The 21718-nt window shown below is 41.3% G+C and overlaps 1 protein-coding gene across 1 annotated transcript in view; it reads right to left on the reverse strand.

Annotated features, from left to right (window-relative positions):
• The window catches only part of LOC124613845 (sorbitol dehydrogenase-like), an 84606-nt gene that overhangs the window by 55082 nt on the left and 7806 nt on the right, over nt 1-21718 (reverse strand). Inside the window, exon 2 of the mRNA XM_047142569.1 lies at nt 19924-20083. Within this exon, the coding sequence (XP_046998525.1) occupies nt 19924-20083 (160 nt within the window). The remainder of the gene's footprint in view (nt 1-19923; nt 20084-21718) is intronic.

The following is a 21718-nucleotide window of genomic DNA, read 5'->3' on the forward strand; positions in this document are numbered from 1 at the left end:
AGGTGTTCCAGCATATTCAACAATACCACAGTGGGTACCAGCACCAGTTCATAGTAATGGAAATCTCATCCTTCAGAACTGTCTTAATAATGGTCATTGTCCAGGTGCTATATGTCCATTGTTGGTGGAGAGCAGTTCTCTCACCCTTAGTCCCAGTCCATTGCCTACCATCCCAATGGATTGGCAACAAGGCTTGAACAGTGTGGATGTCCTAGTCACCATACGCTGTTTTGTAGAATGTGCTGGGAAGGACATAGAGTGTAAAATATGAATCTGAGAGAGACGGCGCAATGGGTGCATGGAAAAAATGTAGACACAGCAATACCTTGTTTTAGTAGTTAACAGTTTCAGCGACAGTCTGAAATTCAGAGGACCAGTTTCTCCCGAGGGATGGGGAAGTGTTGTCATCAACCACAGCAAGACTTCAATCCAGCTAAGCGGTATGGGGCCTCCAGTTGTGAAATCCTGCACTGGATGCTTAAGTAATACTGCCATGGTATTCTGCAATGCAGAAGTCTACCTGTAGGAGTGCACTGCGTTACTTCATGCCGTGACACAAGGCTGCACTTCCGCAGCTGTCTACGTGACAGGAAGCGAGCTCATGCCACAACACACGTGGACCCAGCGAATGTAAATGCATTTCACTCAGCCATTACCAGGACTCATTCTCAGACTCCCAACAGTGCTGTGGCAGTCTCTGTGCCAGCTGTCTGTCCAGTATGTGGCTGAACCACCCTCACTGAGCAGCGACATCACCTGGGCGAACTGCTGGCCTACAGGCCACCAGCTAGTCCTAATGGTTTGGGGTTCCGAACTGGTACCACTCAGCAGAAGCCACTCCCTGGGTTTCATTGCCTGACACTCTGACCAACTCCGAGGATCCTGGTTCCAGCACAGGTCATTTGCTCACCCTGTGGACTGCCTGGAGCTGCCTGCTGTATACGTGAGGCCAGCTGTGAGCTTCCAGATGACTGAGTTGACTCCAGCCTTGCATTCGCAAGGCTGTGCAGACTGCTAGTTGTTCTTGCTGAGGTGGTACACTACCATTCCAGTGTCCACATCCACTGCCAGGTTCTTGAATGCAGACATGGATCTCTCACATGGAAGCTGTGCTTAATAAAGCATGTTGTTACTGAGTGAGCATTCTTGACTCTGCACTTGCTATTGTACTGGAAGATCCCCCACCCACGAATTCCACACCCACCAATTGAAGTGGCTATCCAGGGTAGTACTGGTATCTGTGTTTATTGTTCTTTGAACTTCAGGCACATCTTATTAGTGTTATGTTTTCTCTTTGCCTTTAAGTTTGACATTTCCTTGTTTACCCATGTTCTTTTCAACTAGCATTTTCCTAACCATCTAAAATAAAAGATTTAAATTCCACAAGACTGCCAAATTATATATAAAGGAAATGACACAGATCCTGAAAATTGTATTAATCAAGGCACAGTTTTCAGGATTACCCCAGTATTTAACGACAGCCTGACCGTGCATCCAGAGAACCATACACCCTTGTTTATATAGTGTCACTGGCTTTATGTAAGGCATAAAAAAGCAAAACATTACTATCTGATTGACTCAGGTAATGACATAAGCACACCACCAGTTGCACAAGATAAGAACACAACACTAGTCACACCTGTCCCTGTTACAGAAGTCAACAGTTCACCTGTAACAATGTACAGTAGTTGTGACGGGGCAGTCAAATTGAGTTAATGTCTGTTGATGACAGCTACTGAGGGCAACCAAGATTCAGGCACCACAGGCAGCAGCACTGTCAAGTAATGTCACCACTGGCCAGGATCCCCTGCCATGGACAATAGATACGCAGTGCGACTCTGAAAACATAAAAGTAAACTTACAGAAAGCAGTTCTGTTGTCCCACACTGTCCACGATGTGCCATTATTGGTGAATGCTAGCCTGCAGGCTATCGGTGCAGTTCTCCGCCAATGTGTTGAAAACAGTTGGGAGCCCTTGGGTTTTTACTCCCACAAGCTCGTGGAAGCTCAGACCAAATGGAGTGCATACTGCCAAGAGCTGTTAGCCATATACAAAGCTGTGTGACATTTCTGCCCTTAAAAATGGGGAGCATATGATTTGTAACCTCTCAGCAAACTCAAGGATGTCTGTTCTCAATAACAGTCTCATCAGCTAGAATTCATCAACTAGTTTAAGACAGACATAAGGCAAGAAATGTGGTAGCTGACCTGTTTTGAGAATTGGGGCCATCTTGTGTATCATTCATTACAGGTGATTCAGCACGGTGCAAGCTATGCATAGGCAGCTGCAAGAATGTTCACAGAACAGTTCAACTGCTCTGTGAATTAAGTATGTGCAGTTATTAGGTTCAGACAACCTTTTTTGGAGTGATGTTCCTAGGCCCACCCCCAGTCCTTTTAGTTCCTGAAGTGCTACACAAAACTGTTTTTAATAGTATCCTTAACCTCGTCCACCCTAGTGGAAAAGCAGGCATTAAGCTATTGATGGAGAGATTTGTGTGGTCCAGTGTAAAGAAATACTATGATCAGTGAGCAAGAACGAGCATAGCATGGCAGCAGTGTAGAGTGGGCAGACAAGTACGCAAGCCAGTGGGAGAATTCCCAGAGACAACAAGGCATTTCTCCCACATCCAGACAGATATCATAAGCAGCTACTGCAATCAAAAGGATATTACTATATATTGGTTGACAGATGATACACTCGGTGGGCAGAGGCTATTCCAATCAGTGACATCTCGGCAGAGACAAAAGCAGTGATCTTTTTAATGACCTTAATATCCCTATTTGGCTGGCCAGTCCCTGTCATGATGGATAAGGAATGGCAATTTGAGTCAACGCTGTTCCCCAAGTTGCCCAAGTTATGCAGTTTTCAGCACCACCATACAACCAGCTACTGCCCGGCAAGCAATGGGGCGGTAGAATGCTGCACAAAACATTGACAGCTGAACTTACGTGTCAAGAAAACATTTGGACCTTCTTGCTGCCACTGGTTTTAGTGTGCCTCTGCACAACATGTAAGACAGATGTTGGGGCATTGACAGAAGAGATGAGTTATGGAGAAATGTTATGCCTACTGTCAGAGTTTTTCTTTTCCAACCCATGAACTATCTGTGGAGACAGAACTGCCTTATTTGCTGCAGCAGATCAAAGTCCAAATATCCAAACAATGACCTTCACCAGCATCTTGCCAGTGGAAGCAGAAAGGTTTTGTACACTAAGATCTTAATAATCGCCCTCACATAATTTTAAGAACTGATGCAGAGTGCCCATCATTACAACCACCATTCTCTGGGCTGTTCAAAGTTTTAAAGCATGATGAGCATGCATTGTAGATAATGTGGAAGAAAAACCACTGACAGTACCACTCAGACGAGTAAAACTGTCTCCAGGCACTCCTGTAGAACATCAGGAAACTGAGGACACCACGACAGTGACTGCAAGTCAGACAGCACCAATGTCATGACCCTCATTGCAGCAAGCAAGCCTGCAAAAAACACAAGAGGTGCTGGCAGTCAACGCCAGAGCAGGCTGACAAGTGTGCATTACAGGAGCTCTGCTGTACCGAGGGGGGCTACATGGGAAGCAGTGACTATGAATTAAGATTCAAAGTGTATTTCGTTGTTCTTTGGACTACAGGCACATCTTATTGTTGTTATATTTTCTCTTTGTCTTTAAATTTAACAGTTCCTTGTTTACTTGTGTTCTTGTCAAGTTGTATTTCTAAACCAAATATTGCTGACTCATTGGATCAGTACTATTGAGTAATTGATGATTACTACACCTTTTTCCATGCAAATACATGAGGACTTCAGGGAGCAGTTATTTTTGTATGAAGATACTGTTGCTAAAAGTTACTAAAAAGCAGAAATTAAGTTTACGATTGAAAATGTTGTACAAGTTTTTCATAGCACTTGCAAATGTTAAAAAAATTTACAGTATGTCACATTATACATGAATTTTGACACAATCAATAAAAGCTTATGTGAAAACAACATGATCAGTTAAATATTAGAATCTATAAATTTGAATCAGATCTATCTGGCATACATCATCATGGAGATGATGAAGAAATGATCTGGCAGATGCCTGAAATAGGTACAAACTATCCCGAGGAAACCTACTTATGAAGTTTTACAAACCAGCATTAAGTAATGAATCTATGAGTATACTGCAATCTCCTATGTACTGATCCTGCAAGAATCATGTGGACAAGATTAGACTAATTACAGAACACACACACAGGCATTTAAGCAATAATTTGACACACCTACAATTTGTGAACGGAATGGGAAAAAGCCCAAATAACATTTACAATGGGAAGTACTCCCCCCCCCCCCCCATGCATTTTACAGTGGTTTGCAGAGTATGGATGTAGACATAAATTCTGTAATAGCAGAATGAGGTAATCAGAAGTGCTCCTAAATGATATATGTAGGGAATTCTCAATCTTTGCAACAGTGACATTGTCTGAGGTAAACACAAACCCTTGACCTGGGGTTCTGGGTGTTTTCGCTAAACTCTCCCCGTTTCCTAAACCTCATTAGTTCTTTTCCTTCATCTCTGTTGCTTCTCCTTCAACCCTTCTGCCGAAGAAGGAGTGAGTGGTTCTGAAAGCTTGCAAATATAAATATCTTTATATGTGTGTTGTTCTGCCATGGCGCGGTGAGTAGATTTTTTGTCTGTCCATTATAATTGCAGATTTTGAAATGATAAGTTGCTTCCTTATGCAAACCTGAGAGGTGAAGTGTTTGGTATTGGTAGAAAGAGATGTAAATCAAGAGGCAAAACTGGAACAGGTGATTTACATAAAAAAATCTTTGAGTATTGTGTGTGTGTGAACTAACACAAAAGGGTAGTAATCAAACAATGGAAAGTCCAGGATGGAATGCAACAATATTATGAGACGTAAAGTTGCTACTCACCATATAATACAGTGGAGATGCTGAATCGCAGACACACACACACACACACACACACACACACACACACACACACACACACGACTGCAGTCTCAGGCAACTGAAACCACACTGTGAAATATGTCTGTCTATTGTTGACAAAGGCCTTAATGGCCAAAATCTATAATTGTGAGTCTTTTTGTTGTGCTTATCTGCGACTCAGCATCTCCACTATATGATGAGTAGCAACTTTCCTTCTCATAATAGTGTTAAAAAAGGGTACTATTACCATATGTATTATACATGTTGCTAAAGAATAATTTTTCTTTGTTTTTAGAAAAAGTAGAAGTCTTTCTAAATGATCTTCAAATTCAATCTGAATGTATAATTTTGCTAGGTGATTTCAATGTAAATTTTGAAACTGCAAACACTAAAAGGAGTAAACTGATGAACTTTCTAATGCACTAAGACAGTTTTTCCAGATTGTGTATTTGTCATAGAAGCATTTCATAATAATTGTAGAATAAATGACAACTATGTCATAAGAACAATAATTAGTGAAAGCAACAATAAGACTTTCAATTGCATACTACTAACAATTTGGAAAAAAGTCCAAAAATAATGTTAAAAGTGTTTAACTCATTGTTGTGTAGTTATGTATATACTGATTTGATGTTACAGTCCTAACTAAGAAACTTAAAGTTAAGGTAAAGTCAAATAGATGGATAAAAGGGGCATAAGGAACTCATCAAAACTCTTAGAAAGCTTAATGCAGCAAGAAAACAGAACACTTTATTGAAACCACAAGTAAACAGCTACAAGAAGTTACATAAAAAGTGACAGTACCTGCAAAAAGTGAACAAATGACACAACTGTCAAACAAGAAAGTAAAATGAATTCAATGGGGTGTGTTAACTGTAGGCACATTCGAATTATTACAATGAGGATCTTTGGCTTGTGGTGATGGCACCACCAGGCCACAGCAGAAGTGATATCAAGAGTGTATAGAGGGCAGTATGTTGTGAGCTGGGAAGCAACGTGATTCTGCAAGCTCTTGTGATGTGGATCTGTGTTAGCCAAAGCACCTACAGGAAGTGTGATTTGGTTGTGCTTGGCCCTGCATACGGTCCCATGATTTAATAGGTGAGCAGTATTGATATCAGAGCCAGCACTGTCAGTCAGGATTGACTGAAGTGGAATTAACTACAACACTATGGTGGATTAAATCTATACAGCTAAACTTCCAAGAGGAGAATTGTTTTCTTGTGGAGCCTCAGCAGTACAAGGAACATTTAAGTGCTTGACTTAGCTAAATTGTACTCAAGTGCTGTTTTTCCCAGTTTGCTATTTCAGTAACTGTGTTTGAACTTACTGAATTCTATCATTTGGTTAAACAGGTTATTAATAAAGAGCTCACAAGAAATACTTCCATTTTGACATTGGTAGATATGTACCTAGTTAGACATTGGAGCTTGTACTTATAAACACATTGTCACTGTGTGTAGTTGATATTTATGTACAAGTCACTAAGTCTAATAAGTCATTAACTAACATAAGCTTAACTTAGCATTTGGTGTGTTTTGGTATTGTTACTGTTTTGAGTATTCTGATTTCTTTTATCAGGTTGCCGAGCTATTTCAGAAGATAAGTGGAACTCTGTACATCAGTAACTTGCTGGGGTATAATTTTGAATTATTTAGTTCTCTGGGTTGTTAAAATTTTAATTCCCGTGTGTGAGTTGGTACATGGCCATTATACATAATTATAATTCTGAGGAAATTGTTGGAAACTTTCCTGTTGTAATTTGAAGAGTAATTTTGAGTGTCACTGGTTTATTATAGTTACCACTGTCGCATGCTCAGACAGAATATAATAGGCACAGATTTAAACTGGTGCGATAGCATTTGAAATCATTTTTAATGAAGGTTAACACTTATTTTTTAGGTGACCAGAGTTATTGAGTTATGTAATCTGTTATAATGGCCATATGAAATGCTACATTGAAGCCTGAAGACTACGGATGCACTCCATCTAAATAATTTTCGGCATCATTTGTTGTACTCTCATCATTGTTGTTGTATAAATGCTATACTGCTTTTGATGCGCTTAAGAATATGACTGCTTAAGATTATTTTATTAACTGTCAAATTGTGGCTGATGCTTAAAATCATTTTACCACTTTTAAAACAAGTTTATCGTTTCATTCTTAAAATAATTTACTAAGAAGTTGTATTGTTTTTTTTATTGGTAAATTTTGAGCTGATCTTTGGCCAGATACACTTTATAGGTATTGCTCATAGTGTAGTCTACAAAACAGACATTCACAGAGTACTACACAATAACTACACTCTTAAGACAAAAAATAGTGCACCATGAAGGAATTACCCAAATGGGATGGAAACTGGTAGATGTGATGTATGTGTACAGACAAATAAAATTATTACAATTTCAAAAAAAATTCAATGATTTATTCAAGAGAAGGAACTTTACAAACGGAGCAAGTCAAAAATTTGTTGTTCCACCTCTGGCCCTTATGCAAGCAGTTATTTGGCTCGCCACTGATTGACGGTGTTGTTGGATGTCCTCTTGAGGGGTATCGTGGCAGATTCTGTCCAACTGGTGCATTAGATTGTCAACATCCTGAGGTGGTTGGAGGGCCCTACCTATAATGCTCCAAATGTTCTCAATTGGAGAGAAACCCAGTGTCTTTGCTGGCTAAGGTAGGGTTTGGCAAGTGTGAAGACAAGCAGTAGAGCCCGCATCTCGTGGTCGTGCGGTAGCGTTCTCGCTTCCCACGCCCGGGTTCCCGGGTTCGATTCCCGGCAAGGTCAGGGATTTTCTCTGCCTCGTGATGGCTGGGTGTTGTGTGCTGTCCTTAGGTTAGTTAGGTTTAAGTAGTTCTAAGTTCTAGGGGACTGATGACCATAGATGTTAAGTCCCATAGTGCTCAGAGCCATTTTGAACAAGCATTAGAAACTCTTGCCAATACAGGATAGCTTGCCATGAAGGGCAACAAAATGAGGTGCAGAGTATTATTGATGTACTGCTGTGCTGTAAGCGTGCCTGATATGAAATGAAATGGCAGCACAGACTGTCACTCTTGGTTCTCAGGCAGCAAGGTGGGCAACTGTCAGACTGGTATCCCACAACTGTCTAGTGCATCTCCAGACACGTCTTCATCCTGGAATCTCATTAACAGGAGTAGAATTGTCTTCAGGAAGTGTCCTGCTTGGAATTGTGCCCTGATTGTCTGGAGGCACCCCAGGCAGCAGTGGAATACTCACCTGATTGTTGCCCTCCATATGGCTCAACAACGAGGAGAGAGGGTCTCGGCTGCCATTTCTTTTCACAGCTGAACACCTTTGGTTGTCATCTGTGGCACCCTTAAAGCATAGTAGTACACCAACAATATTCTATGCCCCATTTTGTTGCCCTTCATGGCAAGCCATCCTGGGCTTATGTTTCAGTAAGATGATACCTGCCCACACACGATGAGGGTTTCTACTGCTTGCTTTGTGCTTTCCAAAAACTCTGCCATGTCCAGCAAGTTCACCAGAACTCTCGGCAACTGAGAATGTTGTGAGCATTATGTGTAGGAACCCTGTGACATGATACTGGGGCAGGGCATAGCCTGGCTATCTGGAGCTTCACCTGTTGCAGCATGTATGGCAGTTCTGCTTCTATAGATACCAACTGTCGACTGTGTTGGGGGGGATAACGGAAGATGCACTGTCTCCCCATAAACTATTTTGGTAGTTGAAGCTCCAGTGTCCAGCTTAATTGCTGTACGCAGCCTAATAGTTTAATAGTTGAGCAGCTGCCCAGTAACTATTGTGGCATGTAAGTGCTGCCTTCAATGCTTTATGCCTCGTTTCCACTGTTCCACTGCTTGAGTAATGTGGCTTGTTGTATGGTGATGCTGGAACCCTAATTTGGAAAGCCCAATTAACAACATTGACTTAGATTGTTGCCCTTGGAACGTGGTGCCAAGAACAGAACATTCAAAACAAGAAATCCATGTATGTGTGAAGGCCCTTGCTGTCATTTCCACTGATATATTGACTATAGGAGTTGCTTCTGCCCAATCTACGTACTTGTCCACTGCTGTAAACAAATAGCGATATCCTTCCAATGGTGTCAGAAGGCCCATGAGGTCTGTATGCATGTGAGAGAATTGTCTTGTTGTCCCTGGAAAGTCTCCCACTACTGGTTGGTGCATGTGTCTGCCACCTTTGCATCTCTGAAAGACCAAACACACCCTTGCCCACATGCGGCAATCTTTCTTCACATCTATAAAATCATTCAACTGGATAGATAAAAAAATCTACTCACCAAGCAGCAGCAGAACACACACATAAAAGACTGTTGTGATTGGCAAGCTTTCGGAGCCAGTGGCTCTTTTTCAGGCAGAAGGGTTGAAGCGGAAGGAAGAGGGGCAAAGGAAAAGGACTGGAGAGGTCTAGAAAAAGGGGTAGATTTTGGGAAAGTCACCCAGAACTGTGGGTCAGGGGAGACTTACCATACAGGATGAGAAAGAAAGACTTGCATTGGACAAGATTTGAAACCTGAGAGATTAAAGGTGGAAGACAGGGTAATATGCAAGACAGAGGTTACTACTAAAACATCGTGCAGGAGTTAATAATCATGAGAAGCTAAGTGTGTTGTATGTAACAGAGGTGGGAGGGAGTGGTGAAAAATAGACGGGAAAGACAATGAAAGATGTAGAAAACTTAAACGGAGTGAAGCAAGGAGTAGTTGCAGTGAAGAAAAGCTGAGACGGAAGAAATTAACATAAAGTAAGGCGAAGTGGCTGGCGGGAACCAAGGACATGTTGTAGTGCTAGTTCCCACCTGCAGCATTCTGAGAAACTGGTGTCTGGGGGAAGAGTCCAGATGGTGCATGTCACAAATGTCATATTGTAGAGCATGATCTGCAACAGGATATTGCAAGTTGCCAGTGTATACTCTCTGCCTATGCCCATTCATCCTAATTGATAATTTGGTGTTAGTCATACCGATGGAGAAGGCTGAACAGTGTTTACATAATAGCTGGTATATGATATGTTGTTTCACAGGTAGCTCTCCCTGTGATAGTATATGTTTTGCCAGTTACAGGGCTATTATAGCTGGTGGTAGGAGGGTGCTTAGGGCAAGTCTTGCAGCGGGTTGGTTGGTTGGTTTGGGGAAGGAGACCAGACAGCGTGGTCATCGATCTCATCGGATTAGGGAAGGAAGTCGGCCGTGCCCTTTCAGAGGAACCATCCCGGCATTGGCCTGGAGTGATTTAGCGAAATCACGGAAAACCTAAATCAGGATGGCCGGACGCGGGATTGAACCGTCGTTCTCCCGAATGCGAGTCCAGTGTCTAACCACTGCGCCACCTCGCTCGGTCTTGCAGCGGGGATGGTCACAGGTGTAGGAGCCATAGGGTAGGGAGATGGGTGCAGAAGGAGCATAGGGTCTGACAAGAATATTGGCGAGATTGGGAGGGTGACAGAAAGCTGTTCTAGCTGTGGGGGGCAAAATTTCAGACAGGATGGATCTCATTTCAGGGCATGATTTTAGGAAGTCATGGCCCTATCAAAGTATCTGATTGACACATTCCATACCAGGATAGTACTGAGTCACCAATGGTATGCTTTGAGGTTGTTTTGTGGAGGGATCAGCAGTACCAGGATTGGATGTGATGGCCCAGGAAATCTGCTTTTTAACTAGGCCAGTGGGATAATTGCGTGCAGTGAAGGCTGAGGTGAGAATGGTGGTGTATTGCTGTAAAGAGTCTGCATCCGAATAAATATATTTACCTCAGATTCCAAGGCTGTATGGGAGGGAAGATTTGATATGGAAAGGATGGCAGCTGCCAAAATGTAAGTACTGTTGTTTGTTGGTAGGTTTAATGTGGACGGAAGTGTGTAGCTGGCCTTTGGTGGGGATGAGATCAACATCGAGGAAAGTGGCATGGGATTTGGAATAGGACCATGTGAAGTTTAATTGGGAAAAGGTATTCAGAGGTTCCAGGAATTTTAGCAGATGAGCCTCACCATGAGTCCATACAGTAAAGATGTCATCAACATATCTAAACCAAACCACGGGCTTGAAGACTTATGGATCCCAGGAAAGCCCCTTACAAGCGACCCATGAAAAGTTGGCATAGAAAGGACCCATCCTAGTTCCCATGTTGTACCCCTGATCTGTTTGTATGCCTGCCCCCCAAAGGTGTGAAGTAGTTGTTGGTAAGTATAAAGTTGATTAAGGTGAGAAGGAAGGATGTCATAGGTTTGGAATCAGGTGGTCACTGACTGAGGAAATTTTCAGCAATAGACAGACTATGTACATGGGGGGATGTTGGTATAGAGGGACGTGGCATCAATGGTGACAAGCAAGGTTTGTGGTAGGAGTAGGACGGGCACAGATTTCAGACGATCTAGGAAATGATTGCTATCTTTGATGTAGGAGGAGAGTTTTTGTACTAAGGGTTGCAGGTGTTGATCAACTAAGGCAGATATACATTCAGTGGGTGCTTTGAAGCCAGCAACTATAGGACAGCCAGGATGACTGGGTTTGTGGATCTTAAGAAGAAGATAAAAGGTGGGGGTGCGTGGTTTGGGTGGGGTGAGAAGTTCTATGGATTGAGGTGTTAGTCCTTGTGTGGGGCCTGAGGTTTTAAGGAGGGACTGCAGGTCAGTTTGAATCACAGGGATGGGATCTTGATGGCAGACACTGTATGTAGAGGTGTCAGACAGCTGGCGTAGACCTTCACTAACATACTCCTTTTGGTCAAGTACTACAGTGGTAGATCCTTTGTCTGCTGGGAGGATAATGATGGAGTCATCAGTTTTTAGGAAATGTAGAGCCAGAAGCTCCGCAGAGGACAGGTTAGGGTCATGTTGCAGGAACCTGAGGAAGGGTTGTGAGGCAATGCTTGATGTGAGGAATTCTTGTAAGTCTTCTAAGGGATGATTTTGAGGTAATGGTGGTTGATCAAGTTGGGATCATGGTCTGAGCTGTTCAAGGCAGGGCTGAATGCCAGATTTGCTATTGGAAAAGTTTTGGGGTTGGGTTGAAAAGTGATATTTTCAATGGATATTACTTGTGGAGGACAGGAGGTCCTTCACCAAAGCAGCATGATCAATTGCAGGTTTATGGCTGAAAGTGAGGCCCTTAGATAATACAGATAATTCAGGAGAGGAGAGTGCTTTATATTGGAGGTTAAGGACACTGTACTGTTTTGACTGGTTCTTGGGATTATGGGTTATTCTTGGTCTGGGAGGCAGTGGTGAATTCTGTGGGATATTAAGGAGGTTGGCTAAGCTTGGTTTGTAGTAGAGAAGTGGTGATTGATGGTGTGGCTCTTTAGGGAGCTGCAGAGGGACAGGAAGGGAAATACCACTGTTCAGGTAGTTTAGGAGAAGGTGGGATAGTTTTTTAAGGTGAAGTCTGGCATGTTGTTGCAGTTTTAAGTTGGCGTGGCAAATGATACCATTCAAGGAAACATGAGGGGCAGGTAACTGCAGGATTATGTAGAAAGAGAGAAGTCTGGTAGAGTGGAAATTTGATGATGAGGCATATAGGTCACAGATTAGAGAGATTGCTGTATTTGAAACTGTAAAAGAGCCTGGTGAAGGATAGGACTGCATTCAGAAATAGGGGCTTTCAATGTTAGGCCTTTTGGAGTAACTCCAAGGGACAAGCAGGTTTCAAGAAACAGAATGTGGGACCTTAGTTTTGATAGCGCAAAGGCATGTTGTCGAAAGGAAGGGATGTAATATGAGATGGGATTCATCATGGCAAGAGAGGACAGTTTGGAGAGTTAAAAATTGTGAGAGTGGAAAAAAATAATAAGTAAAGGATGGAAAATACAGAAGAAAAGCTACGAAAAAAAGTCCCATACAGTAAGTCTACCATGGTTCTGGGCTATTTTCCCAGAATCTTCCCCTTTTCCTAGACCTCCTCAATCCTTTTACTCCACCCTTCTTCCTTCCCCTTCAACCCTTCTGCCTGAAGAAGGAGACACTGGCTCTGAAAGCTTGCCATTCACAACAGTCTTTTATGTGTGTGTTCTGCGGCCACTTGGTGAGTAGATTTTTTATCTATCCAGTTAAATAATTTTATCAGTAATTGATTGTTTTCTTTGTATCTAGCCATACAAATTTCTCCCTCATCTGCTCAACAGTGGTGTTTGCACTGGGATGTTCGAGGTTGTGGATGCTGTCAAAAACTGACTTTCTCACAGATCGAGTCACAAGCAGTCTAGGCTGGATCTTTGACACATTGCACCAAATTAAGTCTTTCTGCTTAGCAATCACACTTGCTTGAGCTTATGGGATGTTGGGTTGCTTTGTAACGACTGTTGTAGCTGTTTTTCTGTGGCTTGTTCCACTCTCAGTTGGTCATGTTTTATCATGGCAGAAATTGCAGTGATCCTTGAGAATAAGTCTGCCACTATGTGCCTCTGAGTCTTTAATGTGCCTTGTATTAGTAGTAAATTTTCTGATAAATTCTATTTGGTGGAATTGCTGAGGAGAACACCCCTCATTCACTCCACAGAAAGCAAACATCATTGGCTTACAATCAATGTAGATCATAAATGGCCAAGGTTCCACATACACCGGGAATTGTCACATGGCTTCATAAATAGCCAGTAATTCCCAGTCATATGCATCCCACTTAATGTGTGCCTGTGACAGCATTTAGGAGAAAAACCCTAAAGGATTCCAGCTGTCCTCCATGTTTTGATGGAGTGCTGCAGCAGTAGCCAGTTGGCTTGGCATCTATGCCAATCGCCAATGTTGCAATATGAACTGGGCAAGGCACCAGTACTGCTACTTGTAAACTAGCTCTTACCTTTTCAAAAGCCTGCTGTATGTTTGGTGTCCATGGTACAGGCTGCTTGCCCAGTGTGTAGGTACCTGCAAATGCCTCTGTCAGTGGCACCTGCATCTCTGCTGCCCCCAGCAGATGGCATCTATAAAGTTGGCAGTCCTGAGAAATCTTCATAACTGCTGATAATTTGTCAGCTTAGGAATGTTCTGTAAAGCTTCCACCTTCTCCTTGAAGTGACAGATTCCAGCTGCTGATAGCATGCATTCGAGAAAATTCCCTTGACTCTGGCAAAGAACACACTCTGCTTTGTTCATCACTAGCCCAGATTTCTTTATCCTGTCAAATATTGCTTTAAGGTGCTCATTGTTTAACTCTGCTGTATGTGAAAATATCAAAATATCATCCAGACATACAAAGTAGAAATCCAGCCCCCTCAGTGCTTCATCTACCAATCTTTTAGAGTTCTGGGCTGCATTTTTCAGTCAAAAGGGCATGTGAATATGTTCAGATGGACCAAAAGGTGTTTTCACAGCTGTCTTGGGGATGCCCTCTTCAGCTACCAGAATCTGGTTGTCTGCCTTCATACAGTCTATCATGCTGCAGACTGTACTCACTAAAATGTTCATAAACCCTCACAAGTTAGTTGTGGGATAACAGCCAGGTACTGATCGTGCATTCAGAGTCCATAATCTCCACAGGTCCTCTACACACTGTCTCCCTTCCTAAAGAGGTGCACTGGTAATGCCCATGGGACATCCAATCTTCTTACAAATGCCTGCCTGGAACATTTTGCCAAATTCTGATTTTGCCTCTGCAAAACAGGCAGGACTAGTCTTCTCAGTCACTGGGAGACCGATTGGTCTGCAGTAGTCTTGATGTGGTGCACTGTGGGGTGCAGTATCTGCTGTCCTGTTTCAAGTTTAACTTTAAGTAGATAAAGGAACTGCATTGCTCATACTTTAGCCTATTGTGTCTGTTATCATCTCACTGCTCCAGCAAACTCGTTCTGCGCTCAGCTATAATCCCAGTCCACGGTGGTGAATGAAATCTGTATCTAGAATCAGTTTGTGCACATAAGCCAGCACAAATCGCCATCTAAAAACCTTGTTGAAACCTATGTCTACTGTTGCCTTCTGTTCACTATAAGTCACAATAGGCGAGTTGTTGGCAGAAGTTGGTGGAGTGCTGCACTCACCACCTCTTTCTGATTCAGATTGCACTGTGCAACACTCAACCCTGAGTCGACCATGTAATATAAATTTGACTTTCTGTCTGTCACAAACATGTGTCACAACAATGTGAGCATGGAAAGATTCTCTCTCATAACTGAGCCAATCTCGAGTGTCACATCCCGGCTTCCCTGCTGTCTCGTATCACTCCACCATCGCTGTCTGTGGACATAATGTCCGTCCCTTCATATCAACTCTGACACACTTGTGAAGCTACAGTGACTCCTGCATTTACTGCAAGGCACTAGGGACATTTGGGCATGCGTATGGGATTGTGCATCTCATAGCCCACACACCAAATCTTTTTTGGTACCAACATACTCTATCATCTCGTCCCTCTGGCCTCTCCTTCTATTTGTTGGTTGGACGTCTCTTTATTTTACTGCCCCACACATTGCCCCATTTGTTCAATTGCAGCACTGATAATTATTTTTGCAGTGCTGTAGCTGTAGACTACGGAGCTGCTCGTCGGCAGACCTCTTTGGCTCCTGTGGTGTAGCCACAGCTTCTGCTGTTTTGCAGTTGTCGGCTACCTGTGTTACTGCTGAGGTGCTTGCTTGCCCCACTGCTGTGTGCACTTTGTCAGCGACTGAGAGAACAGAAATAATGTTGTCTTTCCCTCAAGTGACTGCTGCTGTTTCCACTGTTTGAGCCATACATGCCGAAGCACCTCACGTGACACTGCTGCCTCCTCCGCAGTACTCTGCAGGTGCCACCAGAATTTGGAAGCCATCCTGTCAACAATACTTTTGAACTGTAGGACCTGCTTCATCTGTTTATCTAATGTTCATGCACTGGATCACCATGTCTCTCAAATGTTGATATCGATCTCGTGTATGAGGCCTCAAAACAAAGTCTGATACTGCCTCCACTGCTTGACCGTCTGGGCTATAAACTACTACTGCAAACTTTGTATAGTTGTTTGTGGTGATGTTCTGTGTGAACACTAGTTCTAACATAGTAAACCGAGGCACAGGTGTCTCTGGCAACAACTTCGGCACTTGACTTGATGAACGTTCAGTTCAATTGTCTGTTGCCTATGCTGCTTCTTTATGCAGCTGTCTGTGTCTACATGATGCAGCTTGCACCTGCAAGTTCCTAATCTGTTTCTCCAGCTCCTCTTGCAAGCATCAAAGTTGGTATTCCACCCGGTCTTGACCATCGTCATAATGCAAAGTCACCATCTCATTCTGCGCCATGCTTGAATTTGCTGTTTTCTTTTGTGCTTTCGAGGTCACTGTTTTATAGGTATTGCTCATAATGTAGTCTACAAAACAAAAACTCACAGAATACTACCCGATAGCTATTTATTTTATTGACTACAATAACAAATTATCACTCGACAACCGATATATGGAGAACTATTTCAAGAACGTGCTTGCAAAGAATAAACAACTAAACATCACTCTGCTGGTCAGCTGAAGAATAATTAAGTCTCTTCACTTGCTGTCTGTAACTGGTGTTTCCCACAACTTCACTTTAAAAAATTATTCCAGTTTATCAAATGTATCTTTGAAATGTCATTCTACACATTATTCACCCAGACCTCACTCTACATAATCCAGTGGCATACTGGAAATAATAATGTGGGCAGAATAAAGTAAGACGCAATAAATTTACCATAAAGAGTCAAGGAAGAACAATTGTAGAAGATGTTCAGATTGCTTACAAATTTAATGAAGAGCATAAAAATATTGCACAACACTTAATTAAAGACGATTGTAACAAAAATTATGATGTGCAAGTTCCCAGAAATGAAAATATCACGCTTCCATATCCAGTGGCTATAAGAGAAGTAAGAAATGTAATCAGTAAACTAAAAAATAAAACACCCTGTCATCCAAGTGGTGTCCCATATAAAGTCATTTCAGAGAACTCAATTACAAGAACATGCAGGCTACCAGTTCTTAAAATGCAATGTCACGACACAAAGGTCAGGCACAAACATGTGCTGGCTGCCGGTTCTTAACAGTATTCCACCACCATCCGTAAGATTACACTCATTGCTGAACATGTGGAGAAGAGTGCGTGTGTGTGTGTGTGTGTGTGTGTGTGTGTGTGTGTGTGTGTGTACCAATTCAATCAGAAATTTCATTATCGGAACCCCAGTGATTGAGGCTCTAATGTCACTTCATACACCTGTCCTAATACCTTTTGGGTAAGACCAAATTCTAGCACTCAACTTGTACCCTAAAATATCTAAATTTGGACAAAGTGAAGAAGGCATAGCTGAGTTGATTGTATTTAGCTTTCTGATGTTGAAGTTTTGATGATAGTCTTTCAGGCTTCTTCTTCTTCTTCTTCTTCTTCTTGTGTAAGCTTGTAAAAATAGGTTCTGGCAGCAGGTTGATGTTTGTCTTTAAATAAGTAATCTTGACCGTGATATCACTTCCTACCAGAAGTTTAAATTTGATATATCAGTGATGACAACAGTTTGTGAAGCGACACTCGACACATATCCTCTTGCTAGAATCCCTGACAACCGACTCCATCATCTACATTGATACATCAAAGACCTCATAAAATCTCCAGATTCATGCTGGAGATGTTATTCTGGTGTCTGTTTATACGGTTTTGACACAAGTTAATACCATTACAAAACTTAGAAAAATGTGAAACATACAGGTCAAGAATAATGCTTAGGGTAACTAATGGTAATTATTTATGGGAACATGATGTTTATATTGTGTTGACAATAGTATACTTAATTTGATTTGGATGTCTTTACCCCTCTGATTGCCATACAAGTGTTTTGCAGTTTTGTGTTGTTGTATGAACATGTATCTGTTTTATGTTCCCTATTAGGATTTACAAATAATAAAAGTAATTTTGGTGTGAACAGTTTTGTGAATCAACTATACTTTTGAATTCAAAATTACAATGCAATTTTTGTATTTCATATTTGGCTATTTTCTATTTGGGATAGAACTGACAAATCTTAAGTATTTCAGTATCTCTGTCTCCTAAGTGTTCAGAAGAGATATAAAGTTCCAAAAGGAAATTTAATTAATAATTTAACATTATTGCACTTTTTGCAAGTTTCATCTTTTGATTAATTATTGAAATGAACATGGCTATTTCTATGATTTTAGCACACAGTGGTTTGTTTACATGTAAAATGCATTTTGTGTGTCTCAAAATTTTTGTTTTCTTGATAACTGTGTAGTTTCAAATTTGGTTGTAAGCCTACAGTGAAGATAATTTTCAATAAGCTATAAAATCTGTGTTATATTTCGGTTGTAAGCAACTGTAAAATCTGTATTATATTTCATGTATATAGAACTTATAGGGTGTCTGCAGATGTTATTTGTTGAAATATTGTATGAACAGTTTGTAAAGGTGAACTAGAAAGTTTTACTGAATCTGCTGATATCATATCCATAATGTTATAAGGTGTAGAAAACCATCATGGCGATAGCAGTCAGCTTCGGGGACATTCATTTCAACATGTCAGATGCCTGGAACAATCAATGGTACGAGCAAAATTCCTTGAAGCATCATCAGCTATTTAAAATACCCTAGAAGTGACTAACAGGTTGTCATCTACCCCAATGAAAATGGAATGTACTGATTCAGATCATAATTGACCAGGACTGACGTGGAGCATTGCTGCACAAATGAGGATTGAAGTCCTCACCCAAATGTGACTGCAGCAAAGAGCAGTGAATGGTGCATTGTATAACATCTTCCTGATTTGTCTGCAGAAGCTCCAGACTGGTTTTCAAATCTGGACTTAGAGCTATGAATTTATTATGAACTAGAGATTGTATGCATGTGTGTAGAAAAGTATATATTTTTTGTGAATAGTTATCTAGTATTTCTCCTGTCATCATATGATAAATAAATAAAGCTCAAGGAAATAATTTGTGAGCAAAGGTAACAACTCACTGAACAGCATAGGCAGTGAGTCATTGACAAGCTCATATAGGAGACTGGAAAGTATGGGTTTTCATACAAATCCCTTTTGCAGCTACACTACTATGCTATGTATTCATCAGCCCCCCCCTCCCCCCCCCCCCTCTCTCTCTCTCTCTCTCTCTCTCTCTCTCTCTCCTCTCTCTGGAAATTTTCTCCATGTGCCTGTCAATGAAACTGCACTTCTACCATTAAGTGAGTTGTTATCTTTGCTTCAAAATTATTGACTCTCTTCCAGAGCTTTCTATTACCATATTTAAAGCTCACAGAGAAGGGCTGTCGGTCCTGGAGTATACGCAATAAACCTAAAACAATCAATAGTAGGGACACTTCTCAGAAAGACACAAAACTATAGATCAGCCCCACTGTTGTCTAGATTTCTTTAAAATACTAATGCATGACATTCGATGTACCTTTTTGTGTAAAAATAAAAAAAGAAACTAGTTTCCAATCAGATGGTTTTGTGGAGAATAAATCTTCTGAAAGAGCTGTCTTTGATTTCTTGAGACAAGTTCTGAATGCTGTAGATCAGTGTTGATGCACTGACAGATTAAGTTAGTATGATTTGCTTGTCTTTTGCTAATGATACCGTGACGCATTCCATGTCTCATCAAGTTCTCCTCTTTGATGGGATTTATGGAACACAATAAATGAATGAATGAATGAATCCAGCAAAGCAACTGACGACTTCATCCAAACACCCCCTTTCCCTGTCCTTGCCTTGGATCGTAGCATTAATATCCCAATCCACTTTCTACTGCAACAGCCAAAATCTCACTTTCTCATGCTCACAATCATACATAATAATACTGATAATCTTCTCTCTAGAAACGTCAACGTCATAAAAGCTACATCCACACCATTCTATCATTATTTTACAAGAAATTCATTAATATTAATAATCTTTTATTGTACCTTAAACTCATCATTTTACTTATTTTATTTGTGTAAATTTATTGTTCATTTCAAATTAAGTTGGGCTGAAGAACAGCAATATGGGCTCAACAGTCTGTTCCCAATTTGGGGATTAGATTATTAATGAAGATTTAAAAAAGTTACTTGTAACAGTAATCAGCTGCATGTGCGAAGAAACCTGTGAGTGCACCGTGTGTTGGTGGGCAAGCACAGAAGCGCACATCACGGCAGAGGTTGTAGCGACCCGTGAGGCACAGTGTGCACTGCCGACACGGTACTCCAGGCTCCAGTGCCACCCGATCACCTGCCAACAAAAGCATGCACTGCTATAGACCTGCGCCCACACATGTGCCTTTTGGCTGTGCCAAATGAGTCAAAGTCACAATGTGCAGGCAGTGTGGGGAGAGTTGCGATATGTACTGGCCACTTCAGTCCAGTAATCATTTTATCAAAGGCTGTGGTTTCTGTGTGATGTGTTTGTGTACAAAATCATGTGCTGATTTAGAGTTCTATATTCACAGACTTTTCTGTTCACATAATTTCTGTGTAATCTTCCACTGATGTATCAATACCCTTATGTATTGTGATAGATTGTGAAATTTTGAACATTTGTGAGTGTAAACTTGTACTGTTATTATTAATTGTACGCTTAAACATAATTGTGCTCTTTCAAAATTCTTAAGAATAGTAGGTCTGTCCTTGTTAAAAACAATGACACTCTAATTTCATTGTACAATTGCATGAGGAGCAGGTTATTTTGAGAATTTTTGGATGCTTACAAAACTAGATATTCGTGAGTTACCAGTACAGGTGTTTTAGATACATAATTAATTTTGTAGCAAATTAGCGTTCATGGTTCACAGATCTGCCAAAGAATACATCATCCCTGAAATTCATTGTACATCAGCAACAAATAAACATACGTTTCTGAGAATTTTTCCTTTGCATAATCTGTGACTAATAATGTAGTAAATCAGTGTTTCTGATATAGTTACTGTAGCAGATTTTCTAACTAAGATATTGTGTTACATCTAGTTTTCCCTCAAAGAGGAGTAGCCCTACATTTATCTGAATATCTCGTAAATTAACTCTGTTTTCGAGATTGCTAATGACTATAACCATGGACCTTGCCGTTGGTGGGGAGGCTTGCGTCCCTTAGCGATACAGATAGCCGTACCGTAGGTGCTCCACAACGGAGGGGTATCTGTTGAGAGGCCAGACAAATGTGTTGTTCCTGAAGAGGGGCAGCAGCCTTTTCAATAGTTGCAGGGGCAACAGTCTGGATAATTCACTGGCCTGTAACACTAACCAAAATGGACTTGCTGTGCTGGTACTGGGAACGGCTGAAAGCGAGGGGAAACTACAGGTATAATTTTTCCCGAGGGCATGCAGATTTAAGCAGAAATCATGATGGCATCCTCTTGGGTAAAATATTCTGGAGGTAAAATAGTCCCCCATTCGGGTCTCTGGGCGGAGACTACTCACGAGGACATTGTTATCAGGAGAAAGAAAACTGGTGTTCTACGGATCGGAGCGTGGAATGTCAGATCCCTTAATCAGGCAGGTAAGTTAGAAAATTGAAAAAGGGAAATGGATAGTTTAAAGTTAGATATAGTGGGAATTAGTGAAGTTCGGTGGCAGGAGGGACAAGACTTCTGGTCAGGTAAATACAGGGTTATAAATACAAAATCAAATAGGGGTAATGTGGAAGTAGGTTTAATAATGAATAGGAAAATAGGAATGCGGGTAAGCTACTACAAACAGCATAGTGAACGCATTATTGTGGCCAAGATAGATATGAAGCCCACGCCTACCACAGTAGTACAAGTTTACTTGCCAACAAGCTCTGCAGATGACGAAGAAATTGAAGAAATGTATGGTGAAATAAAAGAAATTATTCAGATAGTGAAGGGAGACAAAAATTTAATTGTCATGGGTA

Source organism: Schistocerca americana, chromosome 4 (assembly GCF_021461395.2).
Source record: "Schistocerca americana isolate TAMUIC-IGC-003095 chromosome 4, iqSchAmer2.1, whole genome shotgun sequence".
Classification (NCBI taxonomy): Eukaryota; Metazoa; Arthropoda; class Insecta; order Orthoptera; family Acrididae; genus Schistocerca; species Schistocerca americana.